The 18,942-nt window shown below is 35.6% G+C and overlaps 2 protein-coding genes across 2 annotated transcripts; both read left to right on the top strand.

Moving 5' to 3' along the window:
- Positions 1 to 1,706: 1,706 nt before the first annotated feature.
- LOC146741879 (uncharacterized) lies at positions 1,707 to 2,578 on the top strand. Its single transcript, XM_085500619.1, has one exon. It carries the CDS (start codon positions 1,707 to 1,709, stop codon positions 2,313 to 2,315), a length of 609 nt encoding a protein of 202 aa, XP_085356745.1. The 3' UTR covers positions 2,316 to 2,578.
- A 7,550-nt stretch (positions 2,579 to 10,128) lies between these two features.
- Positions 10,129 to 16,815, top strand: LOC100371755 (glutathione S-transferase A-like). The gene is made up of 5 exons (XM_002731422.4): positions 10,129 to 10,377; positions 13,312 to 13,377; positions 14,142 to 14,300; positions 15,660 to 15,728; positions 16,370 to 16,815. Exons 1-5 carry the CDS (start codon positions 10,135 to 10,137, stop codon positions 16,589 to 16,591), a joined length of 759 nt encoding a protein of 252 aa, XP_002731468.2. The 5' UTR covers positions 10,129 to 10,134; the 3' UTR covers positions 16,592 to 16,815.
- The last annotated feature ends 2,127 nt before the right edge of the window (positions 16,816 to 18,942 follow it).

Raw genomic sequence — 18,942 nt, 5'->3', positions numbered from 1 at the left:
ATATTTCTTCGCATTATAGGTCAGGTAATTTCCATACCTAAGATAGGTTGCCCTCTCAGTTGCTGATGCAAATAACACGCAGAAAACACGCACGAAAAGAGTGAACGGGAAAAGGGTCAGTGAAGATAGCCAATCACCAATCGTCTTCCAATCACATGTGTAGATGGCGAAAAAAGTCGCATGATTCGCTTGGTAGGCATGTACATACGCACGATTTCCTGAGACCACCTGTGACCTCACGTGAGAGTTGCACACCCATTGTTATAGAATGTTCTTCAAAAAATGTGGTTGTCACGATTTTAAGTATAATTGTTACAGTTTATTGTGTTACAAAGTATGTCAATAATCGCTTTAATTGATTAATTAAGTTGAGTTATTTTTTGACCGTGGGATTTTGATCACTAAACTACTCAGTTTTTTTGTTGAACCAGGGTTACTAGAAGAAGTAACCGTGGTTGAACCATATATATGAGGTCTATGATTGAACACATTAAAGCGCGTTGGTCGCTGCACAGCGCGTGTTCGAATTTCGTGTAAATAAACTATGTATTTTACACGCGTTGTATACGTCGCTATGAGTCCCATATCGAACATGACATAGCACGACGACTGCCGCCCTTTAAGAATTATACGGTAACTACTCTCGGTACAACAAGGGTGTCTCCTTCATTTTTATAAATATTTCCAAATTTCAATGGCAGTTCATTCAAACAAGTCAACCAACAAACACAGTGAGCAACGAGGTCATTTTAAAAACTTTCCAATGTTAACAAATAGAAACTTCGCGTGAGTGAAATTTATAAAGTTGAAGGGAATACCTATGTTGCACTAAGAGTACTGAGTACTTGATAGGTTTGCCAACTATATTATTACTGGACTGTTCGTTCCAGTCTGTATCCCGCAATGCCCTTCGTCTGTACTGTATAAGAGGTTACACATTTGAAATTTGAGTGTGACCAATTTTGTTTTTCGTGGTACCCTTTGTTTTTTTTGTTTTTTTTTAATTAGCCAACATTTGCTCTTGTAACATTTGTTTTTCTCCAGGAGTCTAGCTTGCAATTTTGTTTTCAACAAATCTCTCGGCCACAAGCATGATTTAAAGCGGAAGGGTCGTCGCCTGCGCACGCGCGGGAATTGAGTCCCAAGCGATGATAACAACACACGCTAAGAACGCAAAGGCTCGTGGGTAGACGGTTGTTTGTAAACAATGACGACTGCCCGCTTTAAAATGTTTGACCCCTAATCATAGTAGCACTGCGGCGAGTAGCTGGGATCGAGCCACATTTGCTTATATGTATTGGTATTTGTTGTGTCTGTATGTGTATATTCGCAGAGACAGTGTTTTACAATCAACATACAACATATTCATATATTTTATTTTAATGAATATTTATAAATTCCATTGGCCGTTGATTAAAACTAGCCAGTCATTGAGCAAAGTACGCAATGTTCCGTCGGCCAAAACAGTCTGTTGGAATTGTGAAATTTATAAATATTATTGAAAATTAAAGGAATGGGTCTGTTGTGTCGATATTACTTCTAAACTCTGAAGTTTGTTGCGGTCATGTTATACGGTAACTTGTCTTTAATGGTAAAAAATTGGGAAAATTGTTGCATTCCTCTCGAAATCTTCATTTCGACTCTTATTTGATTGGGAAATCTCCAGCAAAGGCGGAGACAGGAGGAGGAGAGACCCGGGAGGAGAGATGGGTGATGGTAGGAGCGATATAGAGTGTTATAACTGTGGACGTCAGGGCCATATTTCGCGTGACTGCAGATCTGGTGGCGGCGGAGGTGGTGGTAGAGGACGAGGTGGTGGACGCGGTGATGGAAGAGATGGTTGTTACAACTGTGGTAAAAGTGGCCATTTAGCTCGTGACTGTCAGGAGCCACGTCAAGACGGTGGTGGCGGTGGAGGAAGAACCTGCTACACCTGTGGAGAAACTGGCCACTTCTCCCGAGAATGTCCCCAAGGCGGTGGCAGTGGCGGAGGTGGTAGAAGTGGAGGTGACGATTGTACCTGCTACAAGTGTGGAAAACCTGGCCATATAGTCAGAGATTGCTCTGAAAGTGGTGGCAACACTTGGGGTGGAAGAGATGGTGGTAGCCAAGGCAATTGCTACAGGTGCAACATGTCTGACCATATTGCTCGTAACTGCCCGAATGAAGATAATTACAGCGGAGGTGGCGGTGGCGGCGGCGGCGGAGGTGGTGGCAAATGCTACAAGTGTGGAGAACCTGGTCACTTTGCACGGGATTGTGAATCAGCTTTAAGTCCTTCAATAAAAAGGACCGCAGAGCCTATCTTACCGTAGTTGAAGTGGCCAGTACCAGTTGCAGAAAGAAAGTCCAGAGGGTAGAAAAGATTATTTCATGTTTGGTCCATTGATCAGTTTCTTCAAAAAGCTAAAAATATAATAACATTTAATAAAAAAAAAACGGGGTGGGAAGGATAGTATTTCCAGAACAGGTGATAATCCTAGTTCTTTTTGACAACTTTGTTGGTCTGGTTTTTCCTAAGAGGAAACTGGCTGGTCTTGGCTGAAGTGAGATATGGTATAGTTTGCAAAAGTCTGCGATGCTGGAGAATATAAGTTACCATTTGATTGTATTTATTATTATATATTAGAGTAGAGTATCTTTTGAAACCCCAAACATTGGGGATCCCCCGAATTGTTTTATTCCTTGCTCTCAAGATTGATTTAGCAGCTTTCAGATCTTTAGATAACCAATTTAGTGTCAACATAAGCAGTTAAACAGCGGAAACTGTTGGATCATTTAATAAATGTGAAGGCACTTTGAGGACAGATGATTTGATAATCTAGAATTTGATTTCACTGGTATAGAGTTGATACTGTTTGAGGTACATTTAATACAATATAAATCATTGCTTAGTGTTGTAATTTCAAATCATGTTATTAGGAGTTTTTGGCATGTGATGTTGAAGAAAAATTGGGTGTTTATAAAGCTGGGTTTGTAAAGCTAAGACTTGCATTTTACCGTATGTATGTATGTATGTATGATTACAATCACCTGTAAACAGTCTGGGCATATTGAAATGTTGCCCCCCCCCCCTTGTGCTAGAATTTTGGAGATGACCATGGCCATGGCCAATGTAAAAGTGATTGAGTGAAATTATGTGAACCCCCCTTTTGGAAAAAGACCGCCCTTCGGAGTTGTGGCAGGTGATAACCACGAATTGCGTACTTAACAAAATTCTGGCATGTTGGTGTGCCACTGTCTTCATCTGTGGAGAGTGACAATTCTTGATGAGTTCATGTTACTGTTGCAACAAGATCATTTGTAGATCATGGGCTGCAAGCAACTTTGTGCTGTCAGTTAATTTAAAGTGTATGCTCTTTGCAACAATGTTTGAAGAGCAGTTCAGGGGAAAGAAGAATGTTGTGGAAGTTTTTGAATTTTCGTACTGCCTAAGATCACGCTAGTTAATTGTAATTCTAGTGCCTTTGTCTTGGCTTGTATTGCTGGCAATTTTTAGACGACCAAATTTCTTGCTACTTTTATCAGATTTTGTCATGTTTGCTGCTTTGAGCAAGATCAAAAATTGTAATGTTGCTTTCCTTCCTGTTCTTGCTCTTCTTTGCATCAATTTCCAACTTTAGTTTTACAATGCACATGTTTGTGCTTCCAGTTTCTGTACAATTTGTGTAGTTGTACATTTTCAACCTGGTCGCAGACTTTGGCCTGGCTTTTGCAGCGCCTGGGTAGTTAACTGCCACACAACTTCCATTTATTATGTGTCCGAAGCAGATTTGAGTATTAAACTTTGTGGTTGGATTCAGGGAAAACAAGTCTTAATTATTTTTTGTTCAAAAAGCTTAAAATTTTCCTTATTTTTAAATAGCAAGCGTGTCCGATATTTGTGTTTAAAGTCCATGTCAACCAGGCCTTTGGTGGCCATGTATTTTTGTATCACATACGAGAGAAGTTGAAAGGTGAAGAGCATAGTGTGAAGGAAGCAGCTGTTGAGGTTTCTGTAAACGTTAAAAATATATATTATAGACATCAGAGAGGTTATAAATGAAGTGTATTTCTTTTAAAGTTTTATTTTGAAAGTTCTGTTAGTAAAAATTTTCAGTGGTTCTCTTCCCATTTGTTGTGCATGTTTATTCAGGCATGAGCAGAAATTTCATGTCTCCAAATGACTAGAGAATCGCCACGTGTGATATGCTGTTGTAATCAAGTGTTTTTTGTAAATGAATAAATGCAAGAGAGCAGAAAAAAAAAAAAAAAAAAAACTTGTCTTTAATATGTTCTTAATTTGTTAAAGCGGGAGGGTCGTTACATGCGCACGCGCGGGAATTGAGTCCCAAGCAACGATAACAACACACGTTAAAAACGCAAAGGCTCATGGGTAGACGCTTGTTTGTAAACAATGACACGCTATGGCCATCTGACGCATGCGCAGGTGACGACTCCCCCGCTTTAAGTGAACACATTTACTTCATGTTGTAATTGCATTAATTTGTTTATCCCGTTGGAAAAACATATATGATTTCTTAGCATATTTCTGACCACCTGCAGCCTGTACTGAACTCAGGCTGAAAGCGCTAAAAACCTTTTTTTATATAGATTAGTGTATAACTGTTCAATCGACATCAGTCAACTTGTACAACATCGTCTCTGTGTGGTACAAAAATGGCAAAATACTATTCACAAATTGTTCATTTCCGAGGACAGTTCTCAAAGAACATAATAATAGTATTTTTCAGGCATTTTCAACCCATTCAACCATAGACAGATTAAAAACCAATCAGTGTGACAACAAATAAATCATCAGTCACATTATATAATTTGTTGAAGTCAGCGCACATAAATTTGGTATATGAGGAGAGGTATTTACCCCGATGAAAACTGGTTTTAAAATGACCGTCATATCTGTATCTATGACGACAACAAAGACAAAAATAGGGCGGTAATCCCCATCATTGTATTTACACCCACATCCCGGAATACATCGGCTCAGATAAAAAGCCACGAGTACGGGGTCATTCTACTCGTCACGCGAATTATTGGTCCTGGCACTGAAATATGCTCGACGATGTACTGGTTGTCAGATAGAAATAGGTGAAATGGTAAAATACAATTCATTATTACTAATTGCACTAAAACATATTTTAATGCCAAATTTAATCTAAACCCACTAGCACCCGATTCTCAAAATATATTTGTAGCCACACACACAAACACAGACAGACAGACAAGTCAGCGTGACTTTTTCCGCAGATGAGAAAACCTTGTTGCAAGCACAGTGAGCACACTACCCCCCCCCCCCATGCAACAAACAATGACTCACATAAATAGTCTGCTGCTATTTAATATTCATGATTAAAAGTCGTGAAATAGATATATACATATTTCGCTATAATACTGAAAAATAAAGTGTAAGCAACATTATGTATGAATATGAGAAAAGATTTCCTTACTATCACATTCTCTTTAAAAGCGGCAGGGTCGTCACCTGCGCACGTGTGGGAATTGAGTCCAGCATGGAAGGTACCGTTAGTACCTTCCATGGTCCCAGCATGGATGATAACAATACACGCTAAAAACGTTTATGGGTAGACGCTTGTTTGTAAACAATGACACCTATGGCCATCTGATGCATGCGCAGGTGACGACTCCCCCTGCTGTCAAGACAGGTTACGTTTCATTAATAAATTACTTATAATAGTGCATACACTACATGTGACTGCTGGTTTACAGGAGATTCCATTTCTCAAAAACTAGACATATACAAATCTGAATGTAAATATATTTGTTGGTTGAAGCACAGTCACTCTCCTAGTAGAGTGACTGTGGTTGAAGTGAACTAGAAAGAATCACATGACGTACATCTTGAAGCACATACTATATAATTAACTATGTTGAGTAACCTGTTTGCATTATAAAATTATAATTATACAAGTTTTTGTCTGTGTTGTGAAAACTATCTGAAAATAAATCTTCACGCAAACTGTCAGAAAACTATGGCATGTTTTTACACTGATTACAAATTCTGTTTCAGATTTATAGTGTAAATTTCGCCATCAATACGAGATGTAATGGACTAGTGCGTTACCCAATTGAGGTGAACTATCTTGAATCTCAGATCACTATAATTCTGTTCTTAGTGTTCTGAGTTTAAACAGAGGTCACAGGAAATTATTTGGAAAATGATGTAAGGGAAAGCTTGAAACTAGCATGTTTATCAAACTTGATTCGTACCAAAACAAATCTAATATCTGAATGTAAAAACGAACAAACGTTTCTGGTGAAAATATCCAAAGTTGTCCAAAGTCGTTGTGACTTTTATGTTTCTCTTGTTTTAATCAACATTTTTCAATAAAATGACTATATGAAAGTTGTAAACGTAACGTCGATTTGTAATTAGTGCGAATTAGGAGCTCTCGTGAAATATATAGTTTTATACCATAATGGTTTAAAACAATTCTACTGTGAAAATAAATAATTTGAATTTGACTTGAAAACCTCTACTACTTTCTTAATACATCTAAAACTGTTACCATGAACGTATAATCATCATGTTTTCTCTCATATGTTGTCAAGGAAACGCAGCATTATTCAATGTTGTACATTGCTTATACTTGATTTTAACAACACTGGCAAGTTGATCCACCAACTTTTCATCAGTCCACTAACTTTTGAGAGTTGGTTGCCCTGGTGACTACCACATTATTTGTGGGAATTTATAACACTGGTTATGAGTTTATTACCAATGAAAGGAATTATTGAATTATGGGAAAAACATACTCAAGAACAAGACGTGCCTTAAAACATCGGAAATCAAATGACATCCTAGTGTTTAATATCTAGGATGTCATTTGACGACTTTGTAAAGTGTGTGATTCAAATCAAATTGAAAACGAATACCGCTTCCATTTAGTATGCCCATTTTATTCTGAATTTCGTCAATTGTATCTTCCAAAATACTATTTCAACCGTTCATCTTTATATAAATTTGTATTATTAACTTCACAAGAAACCAATATAATTAAACGTTTGGCAGCCTATGCTTATCATACATTGAAACTTAGGGCGATATTGCTGATTTTTTGTAATTTAAGAATATTTATGTATATACATGTACTACTTGTATTCAGAACTTGGTTATGGATAAACACTTTCTAACACGTTTTATTGTTTGTTTATTTTTTGTCAAATAAAAATGCGAGGCTAAATACGAAATATTGAAGAGTTCACGAGATAGAACAGTAGTTGGTTACAACTCTTTTTGTTGATTTTATGTTTCTTTTTCGAAAATAAATTGAGAAAGCATGCAGCGTCCGCGAACTGGGGAATTGATTACGAAAAAAAACGACTTGTGTTCCTTGCGAATTTTGAATTGCTAATTATATTCTTGACTAACAACTGAATCATACAATTATCAGTCCATGGACATGAACAATTAAAGTGCGAACGAAAAATAATAGTTATGCGGACGATATTTTTTATTCTCCTAACCCAGTCGAAACCGGGAAGAAATCGCACCGGTGCCGATGAGGGCGCAAGCAAGGATTATAAAGTATATAAGTATAGTTCCGCGATCATTACACTAATTATCGTTTTGACTATTTTGGGTGATTTTTTTTCAATTTCCTCATTTATGTGTTCTCGCAAATACAAGATTAATTATAAGCAAGCCTGGTTAATTGGAGCACATTTCTGAACCTACTTGTTTACGCCTGTCTCTAATTCTTTTGAAGTCATGACTTCGCAGCTAGGTTAATGGGAACAAACATACTAAATGAAAATAATAGAACTTTCTTAAATTATCACGATGACTACTAGATCACCGGGTAGAAAACTTACTAATTCTCAGACACACGTTCACCGTAGAATCTTATACCTAACTATTCTGAGAGTGGCTGACGATCGGACACAATTATGGCAGCGTGCGATGCACTGGTGGGTTTTTAGTAAACATCACGGTTAGGGTCATTGACGGTCATGGTGAAAAGTAATTAGTAGTAGTATATTAATTGGTCAAATATCCAATCAAGTACTACCAGGTAGTACCTCTATAGTGTTAACTTAAAGGGCGGTGGTCGTCGCCCAGTGCACCACTGCCCTTTAAAGTAGCTGTGTAAGTATTTTCTTAATATCCCCAACCCATAGCATGGGTTTTTAAATCTTTAGTTCTATCGAAAAAAAGGTAATTTACAGTAAAAAATATGAATATACAAGAAAGAATGCATATTGACAATGAAGAAAAGATGAAAATTGTCGCGGTAGCAACTAATCTGGTTTTGACTCCAGGTTAATCAGACAAAAACAATTTGCAGTAAGGAAAGATATGGTCGTTCCAATTCATTCACGAATTTAGCATCATGCATATATGGTTATGAGTGGCAATGGCAAACTGGCTGCATTTTCAGGTTGCGGCTTCGGGTATGTCCGAAGCAATCAGTCCATCGTTGGTGGCACTGTAACAAAATACACACAACATGGCCATCAACTCATTGCATTTAGGGTTTTAAAGGCCTTCATGAAGGATAAACATTTTTAGTCCACTATTTAACCAAAAAACACCGACCCATGTCTCCTGCAATTTCCGTCCCTTATACTGTTTGACCAATTGATAAACAAGACATATATTTTAACCTAGATTCAATTTCCAGCCTCTGTCCATGACCCGCAATTTGTTCTTGCCTTTATTGATATGCTGCCCTCAACGACGACACAACGGGTTTTATTTGTGCATAAACATTAGCTATACAGCCACATTCATCGGGACTAAAATCTGGAAATTTTGTTTTACTCAGACGTACGCCCGTCCACATTCCCTGTGGAGGGACAAAATCACTGTGGCCCGTCGGATTTGGAAATTTTTTTGTATACACTTGCCGCTCACTGAACTTATAATATAAGTAAACCTCAAGCTGAAAACTTTATCAGGCCGTAAATCAAAGTTTGATCAAATATTATGACAACAAATTTTATCCCTAACCCGCGCAATAAGGTACAAATAAAGTAATAATACAAGAGGTTTTACTGTAATTCATAGTTTACTGTTCACGCGGATATTTAACGCAGTATATATGAAGCAGAAAAATAGAACAACAAAAAATGAATCAAAGAAAAAAATGTACAAAATATATATTATTTTTAAAAATCATACATGAATTTTGAATAATATGAATTTATGTATTCCCAAGGATGTTGACACACATTCTTTCATATAAAATTGCGTAAATTTTTTTTTTTTTTTTCAAATTGTATACGCATGAAACACATTTGAAGTTGTATATATTTAGCAATCAAGGAATAGGGTGTGTTTTTGGCGACGTGATAGTAGTCTATAAGGACACGTTTTATATAGGGACGTTTTCAACTCAACCCAGCAGTGATGATTTGTTTTTCAGTTAAATTATAACTTGGAAAAAATAGTTTTGCGAAATTTGGGGTGAACGCGAACGTCATTTCGCAGTTACAGGAGATTTTGCGTTAACGCCTCTCAGGCAAATTCGCGATATTTTTATTTAATTCAAACTTTGGAAAAAAATAAATCGCCTAGACTGTGCCAGTCTAAGACATATGTCATCTTGTGATACTTGGACGCCTTACGGTACCCGTTACCTACCATGTCGGGTGTACTTCTAGACTCATCGATCACACATTTGAAAAAGAGTGATATTCTTTTCAGAGCACTGAACAAGCGTTTAGACGCTTTTTTTTCAAAGCCCTGTTCGTAATTTTAGATACCGGCTTTTTTGGCGAGAGCCCCCGGCATTATATTGTATTGGCGAACCGTTATGCAGTTCTAAGCGCCCCGGTAAAGGTCATCATGTTATCGTATTACATGGACCGTTTGGGTTGTGTTCGGAAATGATCACATCCTGTTCGATGGCACATTTGACCTACACATTTTGTATCTTCTTTTCAGCGATAAAGTTGAACGTGGAATTACATGAACTGTTGGCGAATGAGTATTATGTGTCCTTTTTTTTAATCATAAAGTCCTGACGTTAAATCTCAGGGGCGTAAAGTCCATCTGGCCAGAGACTGTTCATTGTCTGTGACGTCATCGCAAAACTGGGGGTTAATTTAGGTTCACGTACATTCAACCGCAAGCATTGTCCAATCACAGCATGACATGACATTTACGTATTCATGAGTGTTGGAAGCGACCACAATACTGCTGTGCACGTGAAAAATAACCACAGACTCGAGCTACTGATTGTCAAAATGGCATCTGAATTTTTCCTATATTGGGGGTCGGGAAGCAGCCCATGCTGGAGGGTAATGATAACACTCGAAGAGAAGGGCTTGTCTGGGTATGGAAACAAACTGGTTTCCTTTGAGAAGAGTGAACACAAATCGGAAGATATCCTCAAACTCAACCCTCGTGGACAGGTAGGTGAAAAATAGTTCAAGTCATGGCAGTCAAGTTTTTATTTATAAGGGTTTAAATGACCTGCGAGTTGCACATAATATACTTGGAGTCGTATATAATATCGTCGTTTCTATATAAGAAATTGAACTGGACCGTGTTTTAGCCGACACCGTACTCTGCACAACCCTTGGGCAGTGGAATGCCCCGCCCACCCAGACCACGCAGTTGCCCATAATGACTTTGCATTGATTCACAAAGTAGCGGTATGATTGTATAATCTTCACGCGATTGGTACTTTTCGGTATTTAAATGAGGCTTTCACCCGGCTTGTGTACACTGTACATCTCGGGCTCAAGTATTCTGACACCGTGACGTACGCCAAAATGACTGCTAGCAGGGCAATGTGGTACTAGTGGTAATCCGGTACCTGGCAAGCACCTCTCTCCGTCGGTCACCAACTCGACATGACCTAGAAAACAGGCATCAGCATGACGCAGCATTTTACTTGTTGACGGTACCCGGAATACGATACGTAACCTTTATTAGTGAGGTCAGCTGAGTTCATGGTGAAGCTGAGTTCATTCACGCTAAGACTAGTAGGATGCCACTGTCCGTCCGTCGGCATGCAGTCGTATCTCGCACATGCTTGACCGATTGAAACGTCAGATACATAAAACGTCTGAGATATTATATCGGACGTATGCAGGTCTATGCACATGCATTTGTTCCATTATCGTAATTAAGATGGCAGCCATTTTAAGCCCAAAAATGCATCAGAATCGCACGTTTTCATCATTCCGGAACCAGATCTCAGATCTTAGTCTGAGCACCAATCCTCAACACAGTGGTCTGAGGATGGGTTTGGTTTAAACTTGGTACATACATTAAATACAATAGAATCTTGATGCATGTCATTTGATTTTTCAATTCAAGCTCAAAATGGCTGACTGGTTGCCATTTTGTCTTTAAAAATGCAGTTCCGGATTCATATATTATGTAGATTATGATATTCTTTTTGGCAACTTGGAGTTCTATGGCATTAGAGGTGTTTACAATGGCTAAAGCGTTATTTAAGTAATAGAAAACAGATGGTATCTTTTCAAAATGTAATTTCTAAGTATAGAAATATTAGGTGTGGTGTGCCCCAGGGGTCTATTTTGGGTCCATCTTTATTTCTTTTATATGTGAATGACATGTATAAAGTTTCAAACTTGTTCAGATTCATTTTATTTGCAGATGACACAAATTTGTTTTATTCAGGTAAAAATTTGCAGGAAATATGTGAAATTGTCAGTCAAGAACTAAATAAATTACATTTGTGGTTTCAGGTGAACAAACTTCAATTAAATCTCAGTAAGATAAATTATATAATATTCAGCCACAAAAAATGTATATAACACAACCAGATTCACAATAAATGATGTAGACATTGTCCGGGTTTATACCACAAAATTTCTTGGTGTTCAAAGTGATTGTAAATTCAACTGGAAAAGCCACTTTAAGTATATACCAGTACAAACTAAAATGGACAAAAATACTAGTATAATATACAAATTAAAATACTACTTAGATAGTAATATATTGTTCATGTTGTATAACACTCTAATCTTGCCTTATTTGACATATTGTTGTGAAGTGTGGAACAATACGTATAAAAGTAATCTTGAAATGTTATTTCTTCTACAAAAAAAAGAGTGCTGAGGTCTGTGGTGAAAGCAGACTTTCGAAGTCATACCAATCCTATTTTTTATTCACTTGGGACTCTTAAAGTTTCTGATTTAATTGTATTGAATACTGCTCAGTGCTGTTACAATGTACATAGCATATCATTCTGTTTCCAGCTCATATTCAAAAATATTTTATGCTCACTGATCAAGTTCATAATTACAATACCAGGCAAGATAATCTTTTTAAAATCAATTATAAAAGAACAACTCTAAAATCTATGTGTTTGACTCATAGTAGTGTAAAATTGTTGAATGGTATTCCTAGTAACGTTAAAAATTGTTTTAATTGTTAAAAAAAGTATATAAATATGAATTATTGAATAACTAAATTGATAATGTAGTATAAATTACATGCCACTGTTTTAGCAGATTTAAATATTTTACAAAATTAAACTTAGAGATATGTATATCTTTTGTTGTATTAAATATTTTTAATGTGAATAAGTAACAATCTGTCAAATCTGCTAGCAAAAAAGTAAGTTACAATTAATTTTAAAGGGGGAAATATATTTGACTAGCTTTGCTTAAAGTATTTCCCCTTTCCATGCATATTTATACATCATATTTTTGTTTTGTTTCTGTAAGTGTGTATTTATGAAAGTATTCAAGGAAATAAACAAATTGTCATTGTCATACAAAATGTATATCTGACATGCCTAGACCAATTTATTTGGAAACATATACATCATATCTTATATGTGCACGTGCATTTGTTTTATGATCCGATTAAAGATGGCAAAATGGTGGCCATTTTAGTGCTAAAAATTCATCAAAGTGGAGCCTTTGTTACGATTCTTGAACTGGATCTCTGTCCTGTCTTGTCTGTTGAACATAATGGGTCCGTGATGCACAACATTTTTTTTTCAGATCAGATTGAAAATGGCTGACTGGTGGCCATTTTGTTGCAACAAATTTACTTCCAGGATCATATCTCTGACATGCTTTGACGGATCATATGCAAAGTTCACACATACATCAAACATCATTTCATACATAAATAAATGCTTTTGATGATCCAATTCATTTGTTTCATGATCCAATTCAAGCCAAGAGAATATTGGGTCATCACATCTATTAGGAGAATAACACATTTTATAACTGAGATGTTTATTATTCAACTGCAAGGCCTAGTCGTCACCAGATGTTCCATACAATCTGCTATAAAATCAAATCAGAAAGTAAAATATTAGTTGTTCAATGATAAAACTAATTCACTTCTTATTTCAGGTGCCAACGTTGAAACATGGTGACATTGTTATTAATGAGTCAATTGCATGCATGTTGTACCTACAAGTGAGTATTCTAATGTTATTAAAAAAATTAAATTAATCAAAATCCTGATTTGAGGTAGAAGCCTACTCATGATTTCAAACACCCATAACTTATTCATTTTCCAATAAATTGTTCTTTCAAGTAATGTAATATTGACGTTGGGGATCACCAGCTTAATTTTCTAGAAAATGATGGTTGTATTTTAGTGGGTTGTGGCCATTTTGGCGGTATTATAGTGCTTTTACCATAGGTTTCTATGGCAGAAATAATATTTCATATCCTAAATTGTAGGCTGGTGACATAGGCTGAACAAATTCTATATTATTAATGGTGGGGTACTTTTTTGTTGTTCTCAATTATTTCAAAAATCTGGGTTTTAAAAAGTGTAAAAAAAAAAATTCATAACCATTGTGCTCTGAGTTGTTGTTCTAAAAATAGCAATTTTTGAAAAATATTAGGGCAAGTTTCTCAAAATACGTCACTGTGACACATAAAATAATGCTATTTCATGGTGCCATGATTTCATGATTTTATGATTTCATGATTTCATGATTTTACATATTTAAGCAATGAAAATTTTCATGCGATTTATGACTAATTTTCTCAAAAATTATGAGTGGTACCATAAATGTAAATCATATAGTTGAAATTATAATTAGTGTGCAGCAATGATTGACAATATAGATTTCATATTCTCTAAATATGAATATTGCACCAGTGGTGTTGAGCTATGGAAAGAAATACAAATGAAATTCACGCGTGTCCGTTGCCCTTGTTCTTTGCAGTGTACATTTAAGGACAAAGGCAACAGTCTTTTACCGTGCTCAGGTAATCCGGCTTTTAAGGCACGCGTTCTGCAGAGGTTGATGGAAGTGAACAACATTCAATCAGCTGTACGTGGTGTGATGATGTACATGAGGAAGAACAAAGACAATATTGATGAGGTAAGGTCAAAGTTTGTGCAGTGAGCTAATATGCAAATTAGGTTTTTTGAGTACATGTTGCAGTGCAGTTGCTGTGACAGTTAAATAAATATGTGTGGTCTTTCCAGAAGTATTTGATCCATGATGGTAATGTTTCTATATACTACTAATATACATTCAGTCAAAAAATAATACCTCTAAACTTGTTTCCATAGAAATTAGCAAACCGTATACGCTCTATTGATAACGCATGTGCTTACATAAATTAAATAGATGCTTTTCTGGTCAAAATAATTTTAATGATTCAGTATACAAAAATGTTGATTTTAGGTTTATAATGCATTTCTAATGGAGGTGACTCTTGTATATTTCCATCCGAAAACAGTTTTTTTTTAATGTGTCCTCCATTTTACTGAAACTATCACACTACAAATTAAGTACCAGTGTCATTATGGATCTCGAGTCCACCCACAAAATGCATCCATTTGGGAATAGTGTGTAATTTGATGTGCATATTTTTCAGCCTCAAAATCTTTTTTTAGCTAATGGATGGATGTGTGCATTAATGGATGTGTCAAATATACTTTGTGATGAACTAAACACCTGATTAGATTTTCAATATGTGCATATTAAATAACCAAATTTGCATAATAATTAACTAGTAACTAAGTATACTAACTATTAACTATGTATACTAACTATTAACTATGTATACTAACTAACTATTAACTATGTATACTAACTATTAACTATGTATACTAACTATTAACTATGTATACTAACTATTAACTATGTATACCTTCGCATACATATTGTTTGTGTAGTTGGATGTCTAACACTACTACGGAATTAATCTCAATTTGTTAATTAGCTTATTTGCATACTAAACTGTAATGGGTTAAATGACTAACTGCTTCATAATTAATCTGCATATGTTCATAACCTAATTTACATATTAATTAACTACTTTCAGCATGTTTCGTTTCCCACAGAAGCACCTCCTACCATCGCATGTCTGGCAAACTACTGTAGAATAATTTATTTTAGCTGGAGTTAGTTTTCGCTGGAAAGGCTATTTGGGTGTTTTGTTTGGAACATGTTTTCACTGATTTTTGATACGAGTTGAATGTGAGACGTAGGAAAAAAAGTATATTCCCTGGATTTTAGTTTCATTGAAACATCCCTTCAGCGAAAATAGTGAAAATAAATTCCAAGCGAAAATAAAGCATTCTACAGTATTCAATTATTTCATATATATATTTCAATCATGTAATGTGAACTTGACATTGATTTATTGATCATTAGTACATGTGTCACTTATTACCCTGTGTATGTGCTTGATTCATGACAACTGGACATCCTTGTACATTGTATTCACAGGCACAGTTGGGTCCCCTGAAAGAAGCTTTACGTACTGAGCTGAAACGATGGGATGATTATCTAAAAGAGGTAAGAGATCTATGTCTTATTGCCATGGTCATGTAAAAAAATAAAGACATACAGCAAATATATATACTGCAATTCTTTGAACAATTCACTTATTAGTCACTGTGATACATGTATTTTATAAAAAAAAAGAACACTGTTCCGTTCATTCAAGATTTATGTGAGTGCACATAACTGCAGTAAATTAAATAGGTTTTGGTATATCATTTTTTAACAATTCCTGAAATCCTGTTTCAAAAAGTTGGAAAAGCTTGATGATGGTGTTTTTTGTGTGATAATGGCTATCAGTCGGCCATCTTGAGACATATTGGTTATGTATGCACACACAGATGATGGCACACTCAAAGGTGAATAAGAATAGAGAGACGACACATTTCAACTTCAAATTCATGCTACCGGTGCTCAATTACTCAGTGAATCAAACACATGCCTGGGTGACAGATCTAGGATGCAGTGGTTGTAGTAATTTCCATTAATATGTCCTAAAATGTTGAACTTTGTTGTGTTATGCCATGCCAATACTGAGCCCCAACATAAATAACTAATTGTGAATACACAATTCTAAAATGTTGAGCTGAAGAAATATTAATTTACTCTTTACTAATATTGACTTCTCTCGTCTTTCAACATGTTATATTTTTCAGACTGGAGATTACATTGCTGGACCTTCATTCAGTTTAGCCGACTGCGCCTTCTTTCCATTTGTAGCAGTTCTGCGGCGTCAGGGTTTGGATCTATCAAAGAATTTACCCAATTTATCCAAGTATTATGAACAACACAAGGACCGACCATCCATACAGGCGTCATGGCCACCACACTTCAAGGAAACTCCAGACCAAGATAATCTGGCCAAGTTATATGATTAGTTTGTTTCTTAGTTGTAGCTGGTCATATTGTCGTGTTCTTGTTAAATTAATGCCAATATATACCACTATGTGTTATCCATCAATGATCTATTCAAAGAATCACTTATTTTAGATCAGGAAACATTAATGTTGAATTAGTACTAATTTATTCATGTTTCATAGTCCTTTGTATTTGTATTTCACACAACAAATTATGATATTAAACAAAGTACAAGACAGATGAACTAAGATGCTATGAGTTAACTTTTGTTTCTGACTGTCATTTGTCATTGGTGTTTATGTCTTTATGTCAGCAAGACGAGTTTGCAGTGGGATTATAAGTAACCACCCATCTAGCAAATTATTGTGCAATTAAAAGAACATTGTTTCTATTCCATTTGATTGACATATACCATTTTTTTATGGTATATTCATCTAAGTAAATTTCACATCCCTACTTCTAGCGGGTACATTACCCCACAATAGAAATGATTTCTGAAAATTGTCAGCGTACGTATATCATAGTTTTAGCAGAACTTTCAATAATGTACTATGAAATGTCTCCTGTAGGCATTTCATGTAAAGGTTATTTGCCATCCAAGTGATTTATGATAATTTTGTGGTACTCTGAAGGCAGTCTGATTTACAGTATAGAAATTGAATTAAAAAGATCATGAAATACAATTACAAACAATTGGTCAACTGATTTCAAGTAAAATAATGTGCATTTAAATTAGAGACTTTGAGTCACAAAATTAACTCTAGATACAGACATCAAAGCGCTGTTCCCCCAAACAAAAATTGAGCAATTACATTTGTTGAAGTAATGTACTAAACATAATTAGTCACTTTGAATGGGAACAAATAAATTGACTTTTTACAATAACATTGTAATTTACAGTTAGGGTTGTAGAACAAAAACAATTATTCAAAAGAAAGTTCAATAATATAATCTAGTCAATAAAACGGAATATCAATATGCTGGTGTTGCCATTGAAAACAACATGGTTACTGTTTCCTTAGTTTGGATAAAATATCCGCCTTGTGGCACAGTTAACCTTGCAGTACCATCACCTTACAAATAGGGATGCCTTGCAGCACCGTTCCCTCTCGACCAGTGGCCCAATGCCAAACAGTGGTCAGATACCCCTCCCATTATAAGACAGAACACAATCATTTATACAAGAAGTCAGGAAAAGATTGTTGTGGAAAACGGTGGTTGAGGCATTTTTAAGGCATGTAGCCATGGCAACCATTAAAAATATGTGAAACGACAGATTTACTTTACAGAATTTATAATGTATATCCTAATTTATGGTAATTACCTATTTTGATTATTCATAATTTAATGTATTACCGGTAATCACTTTTCCTTCGTAAAAATGTCACCCTTCATATAAAAACATTCTTGCGTAAAACCACTTGGTAATGAAAAGTGTTTTATAATTCTGGAACACGTTTTCAAAATGACAATGATAAAAGTTTGTCATGTTTCCATGGTAACAATTCCACTTGCGACATTGGGAAACCATGGTTTGACAGATGTACTTGTGAAACTTAATAGATATACGGTATATCTAGAACAAAAAGTCGTAGCATATGTAGGGTATGTAATCATTTTGATTTGCATTTTAGTGTGTGTGTGTCGTGAATATATTCTGCTTATCTTAGCAATGTGCAATAATATCATTATCATCAATTAGAGTAAAACAATTACTGAGGTAGTCAACATCAATTTTGATGACTGGAGACCAAATTGTGTTTAGATGTGTAATGGAAAAATAATCTTGGCTAAAAAATGCACAGTGCAGTTTTCACAATATACTAATTCCTGCATTATAGAGCGATGCATCGTGTATGAAACAAAGTATACGTAATTGCAGGAGTTACAAACTACCTCGACTCAAACTTGATCATTTATGATCACGATAACTGAACAAATCTGTAACGTGACCAGCAAAAGTGAAGCTATATTTGGTATTGTGGCCTGTCACAATTCACAACCACGTAAAGAAACAAATTGATCGCGATTGGTCTATTTATTGTTCCAGGAACGTATGCTTTAATTGCCCGAAGTGTCTCATTATTTTATAATACAGAGAATTGATTTTCATGAACTATCATATCAATTATTTATATCGACCATCATTGTAGTCGATGAGCGTGTACGCTAATTGTGTGAAAATCTAGTTCATCTTTAAAAAGACAATATATAACACCCCTTTTAAAAAAAATGATATGAACAAGTATGTATTGAACAGTTTAATTGGAGTACTGGTTTATAACATGTACGCATTGTTTATGACGCTGAAACAATAAAATAATTATGATGACATGAAAGCAAACTCACCACGCCTTTCTCAATAAAAATA

Source organism: Saccoglossus kowalevskii, chromosome 6 (assembly GCF_978046115.1).
Source record: "Saccoglossus kowalevskii chromosome 6, keSacKowa6.1, whole genome shotgun sequence".
NCBI classification, from domain to species: domain Eukaryota; kingdom Metazoa; phylum Hemichordata; class Enteropneusta; family Harrimaniidae; genus Saccoglossus; species Saccoglossus kowalevskii.
The sequence above is the reverse complement of the archived record's forward strand: the minus strand, read 5'-3'. Positions and strand labels throughout refer to the sequence as shown.

Coding starts and splice junctions, on each gene's coding strand:
- LOC146741879 (XM_085500619.1), top strand. CDS start 1,707: ATGGGTGATGGTAGGAGCGATATAGAGTGTTATAACTGTGGACGTCAG.
- LOC100371755 (XM_002731422.4), top strand. CDS start 10,135: ATGAGTGTTGGAAGCGACCACAATACTGCTGTGCACGTGAAAAATAAC. Junction 14,301..15,659: donor ACAAAGACAATATTGATGAG/GTAAGGTCAAAG, acceptor TTGTATTCACAG/GCACAGTTGGGTCCCCTGAA. Junction 15,729..16,369: donor GGGATGATTATCTAAAAGAG/GTAAGAGATCTA, acceptor TATATTTTTCAG/ACTGGAGATTACATTGCTGG.